The sequence below is a fragment of the Aspergillus homomorphus genome, assembly GCF_003184865.1.
Source record: "Aspergillus homomorphus CBS 101889 unplaced genomic scaffold BO97scaffold_10, whole genome shotgun sequence".
In the NCBI taxonomy this organism is placed as follows: Eukaryota; Fungi; Ascomycota; class Eurotiomycetes; order Eurotiales; family Aspergillaceae; genus Aspergillus; species Aspergillus homomorphus.
Genome location: NW_020291896.1, coordinates 116,057 through 137,540, shown reverse-complemented (window position 1 = coordinate 137,540; position 21,484 = coordinate 116,057). Strand labels below are relative to the sequence as shown.

At 55.1% G+C, this 21,484-nt stretch overlaps 7 protein-coding genes and 1 non-coding gene across 8 annotated transcripts; 4 read left to right on the top strand and 4 right to left on the bottom strand.

Moving 5' to 3' along the window:
* Positions 1-217: 217 nt before the first annotated feature.
* BO97DRAFT_16775 (uncharacterized protein) lies at positions 218-1,129 on the bottom strand. Its single transcript, XM_025690276.1, has one exon. It carries the CDS (start codon positions 931-933, stop codon positions 472-474), a length of 462 nt encoding a protein of 153 aa, XP_025553145.1. The 5' UTR covers positions 934-1,129; the 3' UTR covers positions 218-471.
* Positions 1,130-1,276: 147 nt separating this feature from the next.
* Positions 1,277-6,643, top strand: BO97DRAFT_387210 (Sec7 domain-containing protein). The gene is made up of 6 exons (XM_025693585.1): positions 1,277-4,601; positions 4,649-4,994; positions 5,046-5,431; positions 5,479-5,588; positions 5,639-6,021; positions 6,073-6,643. Exons 1-6 carry the CDS (start codon positions 1,423-1,425, stop codon positions 6,445-6,447), a joined length of 4,779 nt encoding a protein of 1,592 aa, XP_025553144.1. The 5' UTR covers positions 1,277-1,422; the 3' UTR covers positions 6,448-6,643.
* A 233-nt stretch (positions 6,644-6,876) lies between these two features.
* Positions 6,877-6,947, bottom strand: BO97DRAFT_t94. Its single transcript has one exon. It is a non-coding gene; the product is annotated as a tRNA-Gly (tRNA).
* A 125-nt stretch (positions 6,948-7,072) lies between these two features.
* Positions 7,073-8,462, top strand: BO97DRAFT_387208 (U1A/U2B'/SNF family RNA-binding protein). The gene is made up of 4 exons (XM_025693584.1): positions 7,073-7,255; positions 7,314-7,320; positions 7,421-7,727; positions 7,838-8,462. The coding sequence occupies exons 1-4, from the start codon at positions 7,209-7,211 to the stop codon at positions 8,242-8,244; spliced, it is 768 nt and encodes a 255-aa protein (XP_025553143.1). The 5' UTR covers positions 7,073-7,208; the 3' UTR covers positions 8,245-8,462.
* BO97DRAFT_404397 (H(+)-transporting V1 sector ATPase subunit D) lies at positions 8,369-9,916 on the bottom strand. The gene is made up of 8 exons (XM_025694962.1): positions 9,781-9,916; positions 9,600-9,712; positions 9,514-9,524; positions 9,084-9,409; positions 8,974-9,022; positions 8,905-8,914; positions 8,811-8,851; positions 8,369-8,749 (listed from the first exon to the last, which is right to left on the bottom strand). The coding sequence occupies exons 1-8, from the start codon at positions 9,793-9,795 to the stop codon at positions 8,475-8,477; spliced, it is 840 nt and encodes a 279-aa protein (XP_025553142.1). The 5' UTR covers positions 9,796-9,916; the 3' UTR covers positions 8,369-8,474.
* A 154-nt stretch (positions 9,917-10,070) lies between these two features.
* Positions 10,071-13,248, top strand: BO97DRAFT_476770 (mRNA splicing protein SYF1). The gene is made up of 5 exons (XM_025700500.1): positions 10,071-10,299; positions 10,370-10,486; positions 10,547-10,600; positions 10,655-12,666; positions 12,720-13,248. The coding sequence occupies exons 1-5, from the start codon at positions 10,210-10,212 to the stop codon at positions 13,003-13,005; spliced, it is 2,559 nt and encodes an 852-aa protein (XP_025553141.1). The 5' UTR covers positions 10,071-10,209; the 3' UTR covers positions 13,006-13,248.
* Positions 13,249-13,860: 612 nt separating this feature from the next.
* BO97DRAFT_365608 (tubulin-specific chaperone D) lies at positions 13,861-18,062 on the bottom strand. Its single transcript, XM_025692580.1, has 5 exons — positions 17,849-18,062; positions 15,139-17,701; positions 14,782-15,079; positions 14,181-14,718; positions 13,861-14,061 (listed from the first exon to the last, which is right to left on the bottom strand). Exons 1-5 carry the CDS (start codon positions 18,026-18,028, stop codon positions 13,933-13,935), a joined length of 3,708 nt encoding a protein of 1,235 aa, XP_025553140.1. The 5' UTR covers positions 18,029-18,062; the 3' UTR covers positions 13,861-13,932.
* A 616-nt stretch (positions 18,063-18,678) lies between these two features.
* Positions 18,679-20,538, top strand: BO97DRAFT_16646 (uncharacterized protein). Its single transcript, XM_025690264.1, has 2 exons — positions 18,679-19,589; positions 19,661-20,538. The coding sequence occupies exons 1-2, from the start codon at positions 18,875-18,877 to the stop codon at positions 20,386-20,388; spliced, it is 1,443 nt and encodes a 480-aa protein (XP_025553139.1). The 5' UTR covers positions 18,679-18,874; the 3' UTR covers positions 20,389-20,538.
* Positions 20,539-21,484: the final 946 nt, after the last annotated feature.

Genomic DNA, 21,484 nt, shown 5'->3' with positions numbered 1-21,484 from the left:
TATCGGGGGGGGGAAAGACACACAGACCCAGAGAGAGAGAGAGTGAGAGAACGGTAAAAGAAGAAGAAGAAGAGGGGCAGGACAGAGCAGGACAAGACAGGATAGGACAAAATCAGACAAGACAAGACAAGACAAGACAAGGGTTGCTGCAGGGGAATTGAGGAGTAAGAGGAGAGAAGTAAGTTGAACTTAGAGAGAGGAGGAAGAAGAAGAACGAGTGGCTGGCCTTCAGCTCAATTCAGCTCAATAGATCTGGCGGCTTTACTAGCACCAATTGGGTCCATTGACCGGCTATCTCGCGATTATTGCATACTATAATCTTATAATATATCTAGTCTCTGAAGGCGATGTTAAATAATCCATCCTCCCTGAATATGTCTGAAGATGTTTGAATATGTATGAACTCTCCCCTGACCTGTCTGTATCCATGGACACGGACGCGACACGTGTAGGGACAGAGGGCCGAGAACTTCAGAACCATGAACTGTCAACATTTACCCGGAAGAAGAAATTCCACCGTCTAGAAAAAAAAAAGTGGATGGATGGATGGATGGATGGGGACTTGACATCATTTGAGGACTGCATGAGATTTGGAATGACTGCCCTACGCCGGGCTGGTTTGGCAGCTGTTGTGCCCGACTGGATAACTAGATAGAGATGAAGGTGAAGAATGAATCTGGTCGTGGTGGAGATCGGACCGGAAAACGACGACTCACCGCCTTCAGCCTGGTTGCTTCTCGTCTTCAACCATGGATCTGACCTTGGCGTCCAGACAATCTTATTTCCACTCAAATCGTCGAGGAGGCTGGGAATAACTTCGTCATCGCACTGGGTCTGCCTTGTCTCAAAACCCCATTCCGTCATTTCATCACCAACCGTCAAGTCCTCTTTCCGCCCCCATGTCTGTCCAGTGTCATGTATGGAGTAAGGCATGATTCAGAGTGCACTGCTGTATCCTTGCTTATCTCTCTCTTTGGGATTAGTACCTTAGTTACTCCAGTGATATGGCTGATGGTGGAGAGCGTTAGCCGAACAGGCGTCGATTCAACTGCATAGTGTGGAACAATGAGCATAGTGAGTAAGTAGTACGAGAAATTGTGCTGTGCAAATAGTTGAGCAGTCAATGCATATACTTTTAGAAGTACTCGATGTCTGCCCGGGGTAAGACTTGGCGCTAAACTCCATCGGGAATTGCCGCGATCTCTCCGCCCGGCGCAAGCAGAATGACCAGCTGTTGAGTTCCCGCATAGACAATACATGCCTTCACCACTTCTCTCTCTCTTCCTTCGCTCCCGCTTGGACAAACTTCTTCCCTTATTACAGGGCAATGGTCTGATATTGCTCCCTCGCTGGGCAATCTCATTCCACTCTGCTTCCTCTACCTGAACACCCTCCTCTCTCCCCGTCCCCCCCTCACTCGTTATGTCGTCCTCGACCCTCCCCATCGCGGTCGACCCGGTCGCGTTGGTGATCACAGAATGTATCACCGTCACCTCCGCCATGCGGAAACATACCCGTTGGGCTCACTCCTCCGTCTCGGCCATCTTAGGAGGTGGCGCCGTCTCACGAGTCTACGACCGTGATACCTCGACCCCTCCGAGCCCGCGAGATGGCAATACGCCCCCTCGTCCACCATCCCGCTTGTCCTCCGCCGACGACGACCATGCCCTGGCCAACCGATGGGGGTTGAGAGGGAAGAAAGGCAAGAGCATGCAAGATAACCCTCTAATCTCCGCGTTCACCAGGTTACGGAGCGATCTCAAGGGCTGCAAAGATATCCGAACCTTCGACGCCCCCGCCTTGCTCCATCCATTCCTACAAGTCGTTCGTTCCTCCTCCACCTCGGCCGCCATCACCTCCCTGGCCCTGGTCGCCCTCACCAAATTCTTCGCCTATGAGATCATCAATCGGGACTCACCCAGGCTTCCCATGGCCATGCAACTCCTCTCCGCCGCCATCACCCACTGCCGCTTCGAGGCGAGCGACTCCGCCGCCGATGAAATCGTCCTGCTACGGATTCTGAAGTTGATGGAGGGGATGTTGTCGCGACCGGAAGGGGACCTCCTGGGGGATGAGAGTGTCTGCGAGATGATGGAGACCGGGTTAAGTATGTGCTGTCAGGTCCGTCTCTCCGAGGTCTTGCGCAGATCGGCTGAGACGGCCATGGTCAACATGTGCCAGGTCATCTTCTCCCGATTGACCCACCTGGATGCCTCGCAAGAGCTGGAAACAGACTTGGAGACCCGGGCGCCGAAGATTGCGGACCAGACCAGCCTCAAAATGGACCCCTCCGTAGACGGAGATACAGTGACATCTCAGCATCCATCCGCCATGGGCTCGGATACAGCCATCGCAGACCGGGAGCGGGGCAGCCGAGACGGAACTCCCGATCAATCGCTGAACGGAACCGCTGTGACTGCTCCCCCAAACCCTCAAGACGACGCCGGCGAAGATATCAAACCATACTCCCTGCCTTCAATCCGCGAATTGTTTCGAGTGCTGATCGATCTCTTGGACCCGCACAACCGCCAGCATACTGAGCCGATGAAGGTGATGGCTCTCCGCATCATTGACGTGGCCCTGGAGGTTGCTGGTCCGTCCATCGCGAAGCATCCTAGCCTTGCCAATTTGGCACAGGATGACCTGTGTCGCTATCTCTTCCAGCTGGTCCGGTCAGAGAACATCGCCATTCTCACAGGATCGCTGCGGGTGGCAGGCACCCTGCTGCTGACTTGTCGCTCGGTCTTGAAGCTTCAGCAGGAGCTGTATCTGTCATACCTGGTGGCCTGCCTTCATCCCAGGGTCGAAATACCCAGGGAGCCCGGAATCAATCCCGCTCTGTACGATGGAGTACCCCAAAGGCCCAAGCTGGTCAAGCCGTCCCCTTCGCAGTCAAACAGTGGTCGTTCGACTCCGGTTCCCGTGAAGGATCGCCAGAAGCTGGGGCTTGAAGGAGGCTCTCGGAAGCCGGAGACTCGAGAAGCGATGGTAGAGAGTATCGGCGTGCTGGCACGGATCCCAAGCTTCATGGTGGAGTTGTTCATTAACTACGACTGTGATGTCGACCGTGCGGACCTCTGTGAGGACCTGATTGGGTTGTTGTCGCGAAGTGCGTTCCCCGACTCGGCCACCTGGAGCACGACCAATGTGCCGCCTCTGTGCTTGGATGCTCTGCTGGGCTATGTGCAGTTCATTTACGACCGCTTGGACGAGGGGTTCACCTCCGAGGGCTTCCCATCGCGGGATGAGCTTCGCGACCAGCGTCGGACCAAGAAGATCATTATCAAAGGAGCTCAAAAATTCAACGAGGATCCCAAGGCTGGAATCGCGTACCTGGCCTCGCAGGGGATCATCGAAAATCCCGACGACCCGGTTCTCGTCGCTCGTTTCCTAAAAGGCACCTCGCGGTTGTCGAAAAAGGTCCTGGGCGAGTTCATCTCCAAACGCTCGAATGAAAAGTTACTCGATGCCTTTGTGGATCTTTTCAATTTCTCGGGCCAGAGCGTCGTCGATGCCCTGCGCGATCTTCTCGGCGCGTTCCGTCTACCCGGTGAATCACAGCTGATCGAGCGCATCGTTACCACGTTTACGGACAAATACATGCAGAAGGCCCAGCCCACCGAGGTTGCGGACAAGGATGCACTCTTTGTTCTGACCTACGGCATTATTATGTTGAATACCGATTTATACAATTCGAACATCAGGTCGCAGAACCGCATGTCCTGCATAGACTTCTCCCGCAACCTGCGGGGTGTCAACGCAGGCCAAGACTTTGCGCCGGAGTTCCTGCAATCCGTTTACGATTCGATCAAACAGAATGAGATTATTCTACCTGATGAGCATGACAACCAACATGCATTTGAATATGCATGGCGTGAGTTGCTGCTGAAGTCTTCCTCGGCTGGTGAGCTTGTGGTGGGCGAGACAAATATCTACGATGCGGAGATGTTTGAAGCCACCTGGAGCCCCGTGGTCGCGACTCTGTCGTACGTCTTTATGTCTGCCTCTGATGATGCGGTCTATTCCCGCGTGGTGACGGGCTTCGATCAGTGTGCACAGATTGCAGCCCGCTATGGCCTGACGGCCGCCTTTGATCACATTGTCTTCTGCTTGGCCTCGATCAGCACTCTCGCTACCGAAAAGCCTCCCAGCACCGCTCTCAACACCGAGGTGCAGGCCGGTGAGAGGAGTGTGATGGTCAGCGAACTAGCCGTCAAATTCGGCCGCGACTTCCGAGCTCAATTAGCCGCCGTGGTTCTCTTCCGAGTTCTCGCTGGCAATGAGGCTACGGTTCAGCAGGGCTGGACCCATGTGATCCGCATTCTCAGTAATCTCTTCGTCAACGCCCTTATCCCCTCCTTCGGTTCTAGTCTTAATGCAGAGCTTGAGCTGTCCCCGATACCGCTGCAGAATCCATCCCAGGTTGTAGAGCGCGACGCACGGGGCACTGAAACGGGTCTTCTGTCCGCATTCACCTCGTACCTGTCCAGCTACGCAGCCGATGATCCTCCGGAGCCGTCGGACGAGGAGCTGGATAACACGCTGTGCACTGTCGACTGCGTCTCGGCTTGCTCCATCGATGACATCCTAGCCAACATCAAGTGAGTTGAATGCATGCACCTGTGAGAACGATGTACTAATGTGCTAGGACTCTTCCATTGGAAACGGTGTCGGTACTTGTGGAAGTCCTTCTGGCCCAACTCCCTGAGGAGAGCGCCCCGGCCGTCATCGTTGTTAAGCCGGAACGCCCGGCAGCTAGGCCCAGGGCGGCCAATGGCAGGGTTGACGCCAATAAACCAAATTACGACCCGGGCATGCTCTACCTCTTGGAGCTGGCCACTGTCTTAACGCTGCGGGACTCCAAGACACTAGAAAGCCTTGGCGAGAGATTGTTGACCGCCCTGCAGGCTTTTGTCCGCGATGCCCGGAATATCCACTCCTTGGCATTGACTCGGATCATTTACTATCTCATGAGTCTGCTGCGCTTGAGCTATGTATGGTACCCCGCTGCTGATATCCGGCGCACATGGTCTGACAAATCACAGAACCAACCTTATATGCGCGTGCCGGTTATTCTCCATGCAATCTCCGGATTTGACCAGGACATTCTTGAGAGCATTGCCATTCCTGTCGTGAAGAGCCTGGCAAGATGCATCTCGGATGCGGATGCTCTGCGAAACGAGATTTCTGCTTCGCCGGACTTCTGGTCCATCCTGCAGAGACTGCATCAGCACAAGGAAGCGGCTCCGTTGGTGTTTGATCTGCTACTGGCCATCGTGGAGTCGAATCCACCAATCGTTACGGCTGATAACTACGAGTCCGCTGTTAGCTTGGCGAACGACTTCATCAGTGCCGGGAGTGTGGGCTACATCGAAGAGCGACAGAGGGATACGCACGGACGCCGCAAGGCTGTCAAACATCCGAGGTCGAGGTATGTCTTCTGGAAGACCTGATATTTCAGAGCTGACAACGTTTTAGTACCGAGAACGAGGTAGTCTCGCGTGGAGTCAAAGCCATTAACTTTGTCTTCCACTTGACGCATCGGATCCCAACCCTCATCAAGCAGTCGCATCTTGAAGAGAACGAAGGTATGAGGCCAGCTCAACCTTTTAACATATTGCTAATCGAAACGACACAGCTTGGTCCGCCTATTGGTCTCCCATTTTCCAGACTTTGACGGCGCAATGTATTAATCCTTGCCGGGACATTCGCCACCACGCCGTGTCGACGCTGCAACGAACGCTTCTTTCGCTTGATATCAGCGCCGCCGACGAGAAGGAATGGACCGCAATCTTCGACCAGGTGCTCTTCCCTCTGATCCTCCGCCTTCTGAAACCCGAGGTCTACCACTCGGATCCCCTGGGCATGGGCGAAACGCGCGTTCAGGTCGCCACGCTGGTGTGCAAGATCTTCCTGCGGTATCTCGACCAGCTTCCCAACTGGGATGGTATGCTGGACCTTTGGCTCCGGATTCTGGACATTCTCGATCGAATGATGAACAGTGGCCAGGGAGACAGCTTGGTATGTTACTCTCATCGGGGCGCATCTTGGACCAGACTAACAACCTCATAGCAGGAGGCAATTCCAGAGAGTCTCAAGAACATTTTACTGGTGATGGCCGACGGCGGATACCTCGTGCCCCCTTCGCAGGACCCGACCAGGGAGAAGATCTGGACCGAAACCAAGAAGCGGCTTGACCGTTTCCTCCCGGATCTGTTCCAGGAGATCTTCCCTCCTATGGATGAGAAGGTCCCGTCTGCCCCGATGTCGGCGGCTGCGTCGCCTAATCCCGCTGCTTCCCAGCCTGAGACAGAAGAGCAGGAGAAGGGGCAAGAGGGTGAGACGCAAATCGCAGACGCCACCACCACTGAGGACATTGAGAGTGAGACACCTGAAGCACGCACCGAGGCTCCGTTGCCCGTGGATAAAGGCAAGAAAGCCGATTAGATCACCCATATGGCTATGAACATACATGGACTTCCCTGACGCTTTACTTGATTGAACAAACCCAGCGGAAAGAGAAGTTGACTCGCTTGGCATTAAACTACAATTCACCTCGAAGCATTTGCATTTACAACATGGGCTTAGTGGGTGGGGCTCTACTCGCTGGAATTGATTTTGGCCATTGGGGCCGGTGTGTACTGTTATTAGTTCGTTGCTATACTTGTGCATAATTGTAAATATAATCGAGACAACGCTATGAATAGACCTGACTTAGTGAGTCGGCCTGCGAAGATGAAAGAGGGAGTCAATGGCAACATCCTTCCATCAACCCAGCGTCGGCGATGATCCTATCGTCCGACATCGAAAAAGCAATGGTAGTGATATACGAAGTTAGGCAAACGCCATCCCCACATCAAGGGGGTGCAAAAAGAATGCATCATCCGTGAATCGAACACGGGCCTCATCGATGGCAACGATGAATTCTACCACTAGACCAATGATGCTATTGATGTTGTTGTCTAGTATCTCAGATCTTATACCCACACTAGATCTAGACCGAGTCACATGATCATGGTCACCCGCTAAAGCGGCACCGCTCTTTCGGTATCTCCGCCGGACCAACGAACGAACTAACTACAGCTCGGAAGCTCAACGCTCAGCTCAAACTCACTTATTGAACCTACCCTTCCTTCCTCCACGCATATTCTCCCCCTCTCAAGCGAAATCGCACCCTTGTACAGTGCGCAGCACCGCCGAAAAGGAAAATGGCCGCCCCCGCCGCGCCACCCGCAACCCAAGCACCAAACTGCACGTAAGTCCATCTTTCTCCTCCGCACCGCAAACCAATTCCCCAACTAACGCGAGCATAGAGTCTACGTACGTATCGCGCACCCAGCCAGCCAGTCCCTCCCCCACACAAACCCAGTTACAACCCAATACAACCGTAAACCCTAACGGATGAGAAAAAACAAAACAGGTCCGCAACCTCGAAGAACGCATCAAAGTTGACCAGCTGAAAGAGTCCCTGGAAGAGATCTTCTCGGAGTACGGCAACGTGATCGAGATCGTGGCGAAGACGAACCTGAAGGCGAAGGGACAGGCGTTTGTGGTTTTTGACTCCGTGGACGCCGCCAGCCGCGCCATCGACGAGATCAATGGGTTTGAGCTGTTCGATAAGCCCATGGTGCTGGAGTATGCGCGCACGCGCAGTGATGCGACGGTTTTGAGGGAGGGTGGGGAGGATGAGTTGGAGGCGCATAAGCGGCGGAGGGGGGCGGAGAAAGGTTCGTTTTTTACGTTTCTTATTCCTTTTTTTTCTTTTTTTGGAGGGGTTGGGGATGAGCGAGAGAAGCACCTGGTTAGGCGATATGCTAACACGCAAGGCGAAAAACAGAACGCAAACAAGCACACGAGGCCCTCGAAGCGCAAAAGAAACTCAAACGTCCCCCCGGCGCCGTGCCCGCGCCCACCGACTCCGGCCGCCCCGCGAAGGCCGCCAAGGGCGCCGGCCTCAAGCCCACCAGCGGCGCCGCCGCCACCGTCATCCCCGACGAGTACCTGCCGCCCAACAAGATCCTGTTCCTGCGCGACCTGCCCGACTCCGCCGACCAGGACTCCCTCACCGCCGTGTTCGCCCGCTTCGAGGGCTTCCAGGAGGTGCGTCTGGTGCCCGGCCGCAAGGGCATTGCCTTCGTCGAGTACGAGAACGAGTCCGGCGCTATCAGTGCCAAGGAGGCTACCTCGGGGATGCCTATGGGCGAGAATGGGAAGCCCATCCGCGTTACTTACCAGAGACAATAATGCGTTGTATTCCTGTTTGTTGGCGTTTTGGGGTTGTGTGGGCTTTTTCCTACTTGTTCGTTTATCTTGTTTTGTCTCACATGCAATGCTCATTGCTTGCTTCTGCGGCCGGGGGATATGTTCTCTGGTGGACTCCAAACTCGCATTCAAATGACCATGGACGAATATCAGCTACATGCTAGAAGTGTACTAGTTACATGACAAGGGCAAAGGGGCATCGCTGCGCTAGATTAGAAAATCACGTCGGCATCTTCCTGCTCTCCGAGCACGTCCGGTGCCTCGGGTGTTTCTTCTTCTTCTTCTTCTTCTTTCTCGTCTTCCTCCTTGGCAGGCGCACCGTCCTCTTGCTCCGCGGCAGCGGCGGCCTCTGCCTCGGCCTTGGCCTTCTGGCGCGCAGCCAGAATCTCGGCGTCGGCGGCGGCGGTGTCGCGCTGCTTCTTGCCGGAGACCTTCTTGAGACGGTAGAACTCCTCTCGGTCGAGCTCATCCAACTCGGAGTTGATATCTAGGGTACATTAGTCGTGCTGGAGGAGGCAATAGAGATCCAACAAGCGGGAGCCACTGACATTTGATCGTGTTTTCCGTTCGGGGGATGATAACATGCTCACTGCTATGATTAGTATCCCGGCGATCAAGTACTGCGGCTATGCAATGTCTTACATAGCGTTCACTAGAGCAACCGAAGTTAGCATATAGAACAGACAGCTGCCCGATGAACGAAGAACCTACCTCTGCGATTAACAACTTTAATCACCTCATCCAGAATCACAAAAGCCGTCTAAGACCGACCCATCAGCCCAACCAAACCACCTCAAACACTGGTAAGAACCGCCTCCTACCTGTAGACTAGCCAACTCAACCAACGTCTCGACAGCCCGCGCATACGTCTCCCGACAGCGCTGCACCTGCTGCCCACCCTTTCCCAACCCCGTCAGCCCGAAATCATTGATCGAGTCCTCGGTGTAGCTCTCAAAGTGCGGCAGCAGCACACCCGAGACGTTCTCCTGCTTGGCCCGCACGCGGAACCGCGCCTGCTTCGCCGACTCCTGCACCTGGTAGCCGATGTCCCCGCCAACGGCGTAGCTCACCTCCGCCAGCGAGAAGGCGGCGATCTGCATGACGCGGCCCATTTTTTGCTTGGCTTCATCGATGCGACGGGTGATTTCTATGTTCTTGTCAGTTTCTGTCTTTCTGAGATGGTGGAGGCGATGGGGAAGTTGCGCGCGGGGGTTAGATGGTGGGGGAGATATCGCAAGGGGGAAGGCATACCGCGGAAACGCCTAGTGGTATCAACAAGTCAGTTCCGGTTTCCCCGTCGGTTTTGCAATTAGGTATAGATAAGATGGGAATCTCACTTGGTAAGGGCTTCGGATTTGCGCTTCAACAGACTGTGGCCCGTTTCGGCGCCCTTCAATTTACCCTTCATTAACCCGAGGGACTGGCGAGTCGGGAAGACTGCCTCACGGCCCTAACAACCAGTAGGTGAGTAGGTGACAGACATGTGAGCGGCCAGACTGAGAGGCAAGTAGAACATACCACCGCACCCGACATGACTGCGAGACTCAGATAGCAACTGGAAGTTACCCACTACCTCCCAAGTCGAGAGAGAATACCGCGGATAGTAGTAGCGCGAGAGGAATGGAGAAAGCAGCCAGCTGGAGCGATAATGACGACTCCCGATAAGTCGACACTCAACCAACTGTTCCCAAAGAGAAAGAAGCTCGGACCATCCCGTGCCCGCCGGGGCGCATGACATCCGGTCACGTGCCTGCCTTGGACGTCCAACATCCTCTGCAAGCTTGGTTATCACTGCCCTCTCCGGTTTGGCTATTTCTCTCCCCTCCCTCTCCCTACAGCGACGAGGGTGTTTCTTTTGTTGCTGTTCGCTTATGCGACAATCCCCTCTTGTCTGGTGATTTTGTGTTGACTCCCGTGTGAGTCGGTCCCGCTCGATTGAGCGGCGCAATGCCAGGGACAATCCTGCCCCCGAGATCCCACCGGCAACACGCACAGATGGACCGATCAGCGGCCTCAGGGCCGGATTTCTACCTGATTGTACGTGGACTCGAATTCTGTGGCTGGAATGGATTGGGGGTGAAGCTAACGTCTCTATCACATCCGCTAGGCCGATCAGGACACTGTTTACGAGCAGGATCTTCTGCGCACTCCCGGGAGCATCAAGCCATGGCTGGCTTATATCGAGTATAAGCAGCAGAATGGAACGCTGTACGAGCAGGCCTTTGTATGTGTTTGAGTCGCGCTGGATTGGTGCCCCGAGAATGGTACTGACTGGTGATCGCAGGTAATGGAACGCGCTTGCAGACAGCTTCCGAGATCGTACAAGCTGTGGAAATTGGTATGAGACCCTGCATAATGTGCTGGAGTTGAATCAGACTGACAATTCTCTCAGTATCTGGAGTTCCGGACGAACCACCTGCGAGGCCGCAATGCGACGGTGTACAAGGCCGAGTACCAGAAGGTGAACGCACTCTTCGAGCGGGCGCTCATCCTCCTCAACAAGATGCCCCGCATCTGGGAACTGTACCTCTCGTTCCTGCTGCAGCAGCCGCTGGTGACGCAGACGCGGCGCACCTTCGACCGCGCGCTGCGCGCGCTCCCCATCACACAACACAACCGCATCTGGAAGCTCTACAAGAAGTTCGCGCGGTCCGCGTCGGGCCTTACGGCCGTGAAGGCTTGGGCCCGCTACATGCAGATCCACCCCGAGAATGCCGAGGAGTACATCGCGCTCCTCGTCGACATGGGCCACTACACCGAGGCCGTGCGCAAATACATGGAGATCCTCGACGACCCGCGCTTCCAGTCCAAGGAGGGCAAGAGCACCTTCCAGCTGTGGACTGAGATGGTCGACCTGCTGGTCTCCAAGGCGAAACAGATCGAGACCGGCCCCCGCGTCGGCATTGATGTGGACGCCATCCTGCGCAGCGGAATTGACCGTTTCGCCGACCAGAGAGGTAAGCTGTGGGCGGGCCTCGCCACCTACTGGATCACGCGCGGCAACTTCGAAAAGGCGCGGGATGTCTTCGAGGAAGGTATTACCACCGTCATGACGGTCCGTGATTTCACTTTGGTCTTTGATTCGTATGTGGAGTTCGAGGAGTCCATCATCGGAAGTTTGATGGAATCGGCAGCGGCGCGCACAGACAATGGCCAGAGCGACGAGGAGGCCGACTTCGACCTCGACCTGCGCATGCTCAGATTTGAGCAGTTGATGGATCGCCGGCCGTTCCTTGTCAACGACGTGCTTCTGCGGCAGAACCCGAACAACGTCATCGAGTGGGAGAAGAGAGTGGCTCTCTGGGGTGACAACAAGCACGAAATCGTGCAGACCTACACCGCGGCCATCGCGGCCATCAACCCTAAAAAAGCCCATGGTAAGTTCTCCGAGCTGTGGGTCAACTACGCCAAGTTCTACGAGAACGGCGGCGATCTGGATACCGCACGAGTTATCATGGAGAAGGCCGTCAAGGTGCCCTTCAAGTCGGTTGCGGAGCTGGCCGAGACATGGTGTGAGTGGGCGGAGATGGAGCTTCGGAGTGAGAACTTCGACAAGGCTGTCGAGATCATGGCCAAGGCCACCCAGGCGCCCAAACGATCGACGGTGGACTACTTCGACGAGACCCTCTCGCCTCAGCAACGTGTACACAAGAGCTGGAAGCTGTGGAGTTTCTACGTCGATCTCGTTGAGAGTGTGTCCACGATCGAAGAGACAAAGATGGTATACGAGCGCATCTTCGAGCTGCGCATCGCCACGCCGCAGACCGTGGTCAATTACGCCAACCTCCTGGAGGAGCACAAGTACTTCGAGGACTCTTTCAAGGTCTACGAGCGGGGCCTGGACCTGTTCAGCTACCCCGTCGCGTTCGAACTGTGGAACCTGTACCTGACCAAGGCCGTCGACCGTAAAATCGGCATCGAGCGACTCCGCGACCTCTTCGAGCAGGCCCTGGACGGATGTCCTCCCAAGTTCGCCAAGCCTTTGTACCTCATGTACGGCAACCTGGAAGAGGAGCGCGGCCTGGCCCGCCACGCGATGCGCATCTACGAACGGGCGACGCGCGCGGTCTCGGACGAGGACCGCTTCGAGATGTTCGAGTTCTACATCACCAAGTCCGCCTCCAACTTCGGCCTGACCTCAACGCGCCCCATCTACGAGCGCGCCATCGCCGCCCTCCCCGACCAGGAGGCCAAGGAGATGTGTCTCAAGTTCGCGGAGATGGAGCGCCGCCTCGGCGAGATCGACCGCGCCCGCGCGATCTACGGACATGCCTCCCAGTTCTGCGACCCGCGCACCAACGCTGGCTTCTGGCAGAAATGGGAGGCCTTCGAGGTGCAGCACGGAAACGAGGACACCTTCAAGGAGATGCTGCGGATCAAGCGCAGTGTTCAGGCTCAGTACAAGTATGTTTGCCCCTGCTTCCTGCTTTAGTGTGCGTATAGCTAACCCGAAACAGCACCGACGTCAACTTCATCGCCTCCCAGGCTATCGCCCGCAGCCAGCAACGGACCCAGGACGGGGACAAGGTCCTCGCGGACGGCGACGAAGACGCCGCAGCCGCAGCGGAGCATGCCGACGCCATGGCCGCCTTGGAGAGACAGGCTCGCGCCCCGGTGGGCTTCGTGGCAGCCAGTACCGGTCCAGAGGGCGGCAATCAACCTCAGGAGCAGCCCGCTGCTGCTGCTGCTGCTGCCCCTGTCAACCCGGACGCTATCGATTTGGATGATGAGATGGACGACTAGTTTGTTGTTTCTGCTTGCCTAGCCAGCCCAGTCCAGCCCAGCCCACTTGCATAGATGAACCAACCACCCACCCCGTGAGACGAGATTCTGTCCTGCTTCACACAATCTACCAAGCTATTTATCCTCCTGTCTGTAGCTTCGTCCACGAACCAATCAGCCCACCCCACCCAAATCCCCCGAGACCAGCTATCTTTCTTCTTCGTGGTATCTAGCTATCTACCAACCTGTTATCTACCAATTTACCAACTCACCACCACCAATCCATCTATCTATCTAGCCCTCTTATCTCATTACATGCATGATATCCAATCCAGCTCACTCGAATGTACTACCTCCTGTCCCCTCTATCAACCTATAATCTACAACAATGCAATCAGTCATCCCTCCAGATAAATTCATCCTCTGCGCCTACATACAGCCTATAGGTAGACATTCCACCACCGTATCCATATCATATCCAAACTACAATTATACGAAGTCCCCGCATACCAACCGCTTAAATAAGCCAAACGCTGGGACATAAAATAAATCCTATAGTCTAGTCTAATCTATCCCATCTACCTACTTACCTAGATTATAGTCTGAATCAGGGTATACCTCACAAACTACCAGAGATATAAAGGTTTCCGGGGGAGAACCTCCGGAACCCCCCTTTCTTTCAGCTTCCTGGTTACCTCAATCCAATACCAGAGGGTTATAAGGATAGCCGGGGGAGAACCCCCGGACCCCCCCTCCTTTCCAACTTCCTGGTTACCTCACAGAGAACTAAAGGTATCCTCAACGGACTACGATAGCGATAATCACCACCGCAGTCTACGCAACCAAGAACACTCGAAATCATTTGAGAAAGCTTTACCCTTTCACAGCCCTGTACAATACTAACCACCTGGTAACAGATAAGGTAAGGGAAAGGTAAGGAAGAAAGAACTACAAAACCACCTCCCGAACGACCCCCACAACCGACTTCAACTCCCGATTCGGCCGCGTCCAGTCCTCCGTCTTGACCACCTCCGCCCCGGTCTCCATGTACAAGTACTCGGCTACGTGCGAGCGGATCTAACGTCAGTTAGCAAGCAGTTCCCTCCCTTATTAGACATAGACACAACAGCAAAAACCCAACCAAACCCCTCCCCCCACAATACACAAAGGCAAGGAAGAAAGAAAGAAGAACATACCCTCGGAAACGGATGCAAAAGCAACGCAGTCATCTTCTTAAGCACCTCGGCGTGTAACCCGCCCGCGACCCGCGACAAAGGCGCGTACACCCTGACAGCGGCCTCCAAGCGGGCGAGATTGGTCGTCTTGAAATGCGCCTTCTGAACTAGAACGAAGAGGCGCTTGAGAGTGCTTGCCACCACTTGCTCGTCCTGATTCTCAACCTCGAACCCATCGAGCAGGAACCCCAGGAACTCCAGTGCAGGGATCGCGTACCGGTCATCCTGGAGATTCTCTGCGAGAATCCCGCTCAAGTCTTGGATGATAGCGAGGAGGGGCGCGGTTTGCGTTTCTACGCGCGACGGCTGCTGTAGACGATGGGAATAGATACTCTCTACCAATGCTGCCCGAGTTGCGCGGATCAATCCTTCGTTCCCTGCTACCGCGGACGTCGCGAGTCCTTGCAGTAGTGGTTGCCGAAGCCAGGGGACAGTCTGCAGCTGGAGGAGTTGTCGGAAGTATTCGGTCGTGGAGACGTGGCTGAAGTGGTCGTATTTGCTAGTACTCGTTAGTCATCTTGCTATCTTCTTAACATCACCAGGGATAGGGGAGGGGATCTACTTAAGTAATGGAGGAAATCCAGGAGGGCCTGTTTCCCAAAATGCCTGGAGACAGAGCCAGGCTGCGATGCGGACCTTGTCGAGTTTCTCGGCCGCCAGCCGGCATAGACAGCCCACCACCGTATCCCGGGTACTATCGCTGTAAAGGATGTTGGCTGGGTTAGCACCACCAGCACCCAGGATAATCCCTGCTGCATGGATGGCCTCGAGGCGGACCAGGGAGCCCACGTCGCCGCGGCGGTCGGTGGTGTAGTCGTTTAGCAGGCCGATGAGGTGGTGCACTAGTTCATCGGTGATGTCTGCCGTACCAGGTAAATTAGCTAGGGTCGGTACAGCTGCACCAGGAAAGAAGACCTACCAATGTGCGGCAAGACACCGCTCGTCAGACTCTTCACGGCGGACACCCGCTTCTCGATCAACTCCTCCTTCTCGGCGCATCGGAGCAGAGTATCGACCACTGATCCACGTAAAGAACTATCCGGCTGCAACTGTCGGAACACCGCACCCAGAGCCGTGATCTGACCGCGGCCGGTGGGCAGGTTCCAGGTTGAATTGAGATGTGAGAACCACCTTTCTAAGATCTCCTGCTGCTTCTCCTCCGACAGGAGAGGGAACAGCTCCGACACTGCCCTGGACGAGGACTCGATCGAGACGTCTTCGCTGCGTGAGATGCATAGCAAAAGCACCTCGCGGACCTTGTCTAGGACACCCGACGACGGCCGCTGAGGTCGTGGCCCGGCTTCTATCACCGCCGAGCGAGAAAGCGAGTAGATCAGACACGAGGACGCCTCCGCAGTCAACTCGGGCCGGAACGTCTGCAGCGTTAGGTCATCCTTCGTGGGTCCGATAGGTAGACTGAAAATCTCCCAAACTCGATCTAACTGACTGGAAACAGCCAACGCATCAGGAACGTCTTCGCTCTCCACCTTCTCTCTCAGGTCGTTAAAAGCATTGACGGTGGCTGCAATGGCCAGAAAACAGCCATGCCTTGTCTCCGCGTCACCATGCGGAAGTCCATGCAGCCTCTCAATCAACCGCTCCAGCACCTGCTGCATCGTCCGGTAAGACCCCTGAGTACTCAGGGCTCCAATCGCCCGCGCCGCTTGCCTCCTCGACTCTGCGTCTGGCGAGCCAATCCCGCGCCAGTGCATCAAAGACTCCACCAAGGGACTCCAGTAGTGGAGATGGCTCAGCGCGGCCGTAGCACCCGCAATCTCATTCATCGCCCGGGAACGCCGCGCGACCGCATGGTAGTCCACAACCTGCACCAGCGATATGCCCTCCGCGATCGTGTCCGGATGACGACCAATCAGCTCCTGCAGGGCAGCAGATGCACCTCGCCGGATATTGCCCGAGGGGTCGACGCAGGCCGCGCAAACCAACTCAATAGCCAGCATCTGCAACGTGTTCTGCTCCCCCATGGCACGTGCACTTGGGGTACTGATTTCCTGGGTCTTCAGGTCGAGCAATTCCTGAGTGGTGTACTTTCGAGAGAGGGCCCAGATGCCGAAACACGCGGCATCGCGGACGCCGGTGCCAACGGAGCTTCCAGTCGACGACCTCTGCTCGAAATCCAGCCCCGAGACCAGAGGCTGAAGCACCTCTGGAAGCTGCCGCGTTGGAGGCGCACGGCGGAAGAGCAGGTGGCCGAGGGTGAGGATCAAGCCCTGCCATCTCTGCGCGTCCACGGCGCTCAGGTTCCGTTTGAGGGTATTCAGCCCGATGCGACGTGCGTCCAGGGGCGTCACGATCGTACCATCCGGCCTCTGATACAGGATATTCTCCTCCAATGAGCCGGTGACCGCCTCAATGACCTCGGAGGCCATGTCCGGGTCCAGTTTGAGAGTGATGATGCTCAGCGCCTTACTAGCCGCAAAGCGGACCGGAGTATCCTTATCAGCCAAAGACACGAGGAAGTGATCGATAGAGTCCTCGAGGATTGTCGACACCTCATCGTCCGTCAGCGCCGAGCTTGCTCTCTCACCAAGCGCCAGTGCCATGACGGTCAGCGCTCGGAGAATCTTGATGACGATCTTCCGCGCCAACGCCGACGACCGGATGACCTGGGCAACCTCCGAGCTTCCCTGTACAATCCGCAACGTCTGCTGGAAGACCGGCACAATCAAGGGCGCAAAGTCCTCCACTTGGCCTGACGCCGCCAAGCGCGCCAGGAACGACAACACCCCGATGCACGTATACACCGACACAGACGTAGTAGTAGTAGTAGGCTCCTTCCCCGCCGAAGAATCAGGCTGGAGCACCGCAAACGCCCACTGCGTCAGACGCCCCAGCAGCCCCAGCGCCTGCATATCGCGGCGGAGAACCAGCCGCGCCAGCAGAACCGTAGCGGCTTCCCGCTCCTTCCCGGGGACATTGACATAGGCCAGCGCCACGGACAGGAGCGATCGCGCCAGCGTCGGCGTCTGCTCCGCCACCGACACCGAGCCGAGCTGCGCGAGATTATCGTGCGGAACGGGAAGATTGTCGGAGGACAGATAGGTCAGGTCGAACGGCGCCAGCAGCAGATGCGACAGCCAAATCAGCATCACGTAGCGCTCTTCCCACACCAGCCGGAGCGGGATATCCCACGAGGCTGTCGCCAAGTCGGATGCATTGGCCGTCGCGCCAACGGCATCCCACTCGATGAACGCCCGCAGCAGGACATCGAGATACTTCGGCTCGTTGTTCAGGAACCGGCTGATGACTTTGACCCCGCGGACCTTGCAGAAGGTGTAGAGCAGTCGACATACCGCGCGGGGCAGCGGGTATGCGGATTGGAGAGGTTTCTTGGTGGAAGATGAAGAAGCCGCGTACTGGTCGCGGTACTTCAGCAGGTAGGCGAGAAATGCATCCACCAAGGGAGGGAGCAGCGTTTGCAGATGAGGGTCCAGTAGTTGCGGCCACTCCTGAAAAGGCTCCAGCTGTTTACACCGCGCTGATTAGTGACTTTTGCCCACAGGTTCCGAGCTTTCCTTTTCTCTTGGATTTGAGGTTGAAAAGAAGAATGTAGGTAATGCCTCATTCCTCCAAATCCACGTTGGAACAAATGTACATTGGGTATGACATACCAAAGCAACCAACCTCTCTGTCTTCGCGGCGGGCGTCCAGCGGCGTGGCACACGACTGCTTCCCTTCTCGTTCTCGGCTCGGGGCTTCCACAGCAAAGAGGGCAATTTGACGGAAAACTCGGTGACGAGATCTCCAGAGGCACGCTGGAGTTTGACCTCTCGGTCCTCGACCGCATCCATGATGAGATGGTCGAATTGCGATTTCTTAACGGTGGTGGGAAGTTTGTACAGTACTGTACTCCGTAGTTCCCGGCCCCTTCCTGTACACAAATGGAAGGCTTCGGCAGTTTCGATGGGGTGCGGAAGTCCGTGCGTGGAAGGTGGCAGAATAACCCAAGATAGTAGGCGGAGAGTGCCGAACCCGTACCATGAAATATCACGTGCTATGACTTCCCAACTCGGCCAGCTCCAGCCTCTCCACTTCTTTCTCTCAGCTCCCTCAGCTTCCTCTCCACCTTCTCTCCACCTTCTCTCCATCCTTCATCCATCCTCTATTCATCCTCGCTGGCCCTTTCTTCTTCATCTTCTCTCTGCATCATCATCATCACGTAAAGAAACTATTTGCTCTTGCTGTTCTCGCGGCCAGCCCTGCCATTCCTGTGTTCTCATAGGACTCTCCGGCTTCATACGTTGATTCTCGGACGAGGGCACGTGCTCGTTACCAGACCGCAAGAGCTTCTACCACTTTACTCTCATCGTTTCGTTATCATCTCCCTGCAGCGTCACTATCATCATCGTCCTGTAAAGGAAGGATCTGCTCTTGCTGTTCTCGCAGCCAGTCCTGTCATTCCTGTGTTCTCATAGGACTCTCCGGCTTCATACGTTGATTCTCGGACGAGGGCACGTACTCGTTACCAGACCGCAAGAGCTTTTACCACTTTACTCCCCTCTTCTCGTATTTATTCATGATCCCACTTATTATCCCGAGTCAGGGCTGCTCAACTCTGTTTCAAAGCCCGGGTGGGTGGGTTACTCGATCCATCGAGGGTGTTCGTTTTTGAATCCAGCGCGTATTGCAACAACACGATGACCACCACATCGCCAAACCCGCCTTGGGTCTTGAAGAAGAAGGCCGTTCTCGTTTCGACACCCGATGTGGAAGTGTCTTGTTTTGCTCGTCTTCGTATTGCTCATGATCAAATCGCCAATCAAGGATCCATCTCCCTGAGGATCACGGCGGATCTTGCTAACTCGAGCGGCAGGTCCCAGGTGCTGACGTTGAATGTCCCTCCAGAATTAGTCGAAGAATGTGCTTTAGCCCGGATAAGCAATGACACCCTCTGTTCATCGCGTTTGGTTTCCCTGCTCCGGGCGTCTGTCACCAGTGTTTCGGCCGTCTCAACACTGAGTCTGAGACTCGGTGCAACCGGTGTTGTTCTCTGTCCATCTGGGATGGAGTCTCTAAGCCCAGCTAATCCAGGCGACGCGAACTTCAACGCGTTTGCAAAGATCTGCCAATCCAAGTCCCTACGTCTACACTTCTCCAGGCGACAATTTGTGAACGATGAGCTTACTCGGCTGGATGCTTTCGCCTTGGCCCTGCAGAAAAGAAGTCTTCGGGCAGAGTCTCTTGACCACGCGCGTCATGGCGTGGTTTCGAGAGATTGGCGTGTCTTTAATCTGTCGCTCGATCCACCTCCATACTGTGAAGAGCCCATGTCTGAGCCGGTGCAGCAAGTGGATCCACCGCGATATTGTGAGGAAACCAAGTCCGAGCCGGCGGTTGGGAAGCGGCGCAGAGGTATCTTATCTTATAATCTCATCGCCTTATGTAGTAATTTCAATAGCTCATCAATAGTATCTACCTAGAAGACCAGGGGTCACTGCCACCCGACGAAGAAAGACGCAAAAGACTGCTCCTTGCATCCCCAGAACCGCTAGGCTCTCCCACCGAAGTCAACACACCGAGTACTCTCTCCCCATCACCGTCAACAGCCTCAATCCGCCCAACCAAGTTCACACATACTCCCTGCCCCAGCCGCACAGAGCGCACCATCCTCGCACGCCTGGAACACGAGCTCAGCGGCATATCCGACGAGCTAATCCGCAAAGTACTGATTCGAACCGGCCGCCAACACCTACTAGCCCACCCAGATAAGGTGGCAGCATCCAACCCCACAAAGGCCAATCCCAATCTCCTGGACCCCAACCTGAAAGAATACATCGACGCCCTCCTCACCCACCGCCTCAAATCCCACCTCATGGACACCCTCATCGACACAGCAGTAACTGAATGCCGCGACCAGGTGGCGGACGAACACAAAACCAACACGACGGAGCTCCGGGACCAACTCGACGAAAGCAACGCCGACGTCCGGAACACCGCCAACGAGTGTATCAAGGAAATGAAAGAGCAGGCCCAGAAGCACATGCAGGAGATCGAAGACCAGGCACAGCAGTGCATGCATGATATCGAGACCCAGCGTATCGAGGTCGAGATGGCGGCCGAGAAGAACGTCGCGAGGTTTCGGCGTTGGGTTGATAATGCGGCTTCTGCCCGGTCCGGGAATGCGGGCATTGCCAGACGGAGGTCGTTTTAGTTTGCGTTGGGTAACCGACCTATCCGTTCGTCGGTCTTTCAGCCGTGCAAGAGTATCTGAAACCCCCGCCCCCCGCCCCCGCCCCCGTACTTTCAACACCCTGAGCACCTCAACCTAAGCTGAGACTGGTTAGAGGATGGCCGGGGGAGAACCCCCGGACCCCCCTTTCTTTCAGCTTCCCAGCACCCTCAACACTATGACCAGATTATAAGTGTTTCCGGGGGAGAACCCCCGGACCCCCCTTCCTTTCAACTCCCTGGGCACCTCATTCCTAAACCCCGGGCCAACCCATAGTTACCCATGGGAAGACCCCCCAGCTTCATCTTCCTAAGCACCGCAGTCCAAAACCAAACAAGCATACCCATGATCCCACGCGAGATCAAACCAGACAAGATAGCCTTCGGAGAGAGGACAGTAAACCTAAATCTACGACCCACTCACCAGCACAGATCAAGTCAGATCAAGTTTCAGCAGACAACAGTACAACAGTACATACCAATGGAAGTTGCGCTGCACGGGACGGATAGAACGGAAGGGAAGGGAATGTATCGCATCTGGTTCTTTCGGATACATCCATTGAACGAACCTCTACGAAGTTTGCATGGAAACACGCTGAAACTAATTCAATAAGAATAAACCCCACCTACCATCACTTCAGGCCTAAAATAAAAAGACACTAAGTTAGTAGTTCTCATGTAAGGTAGTTATATTCAGGTGCAGCGCAAGGACAACTAGAATTCAAACTTAAGAAATGAATAGCATTGTAAGAAGATGCATAAAGACAACATTCTGAAGAAACGAGCCAACCCCTTTAAAAGAATATCTGCTAAGCACATAAAGACCAGCCAGCCAGTAAAGAACAGATGAAAAGAACCCGAAATAGAAACCAAATGCCATCCATGAATTGTACTGAAAACCGAAAAAAAAGCACGAATAATTCAAAGGTAACGATATCCCCGCAAGATAACACCATTTGATTGAAAAAACCACAACTCCCCATGCAACAACAACAACAACAACAACAACAACAACAACAACAACAACAACAACAACAACAACAACAACAACAACAACAACAACAACAACAACAACAACA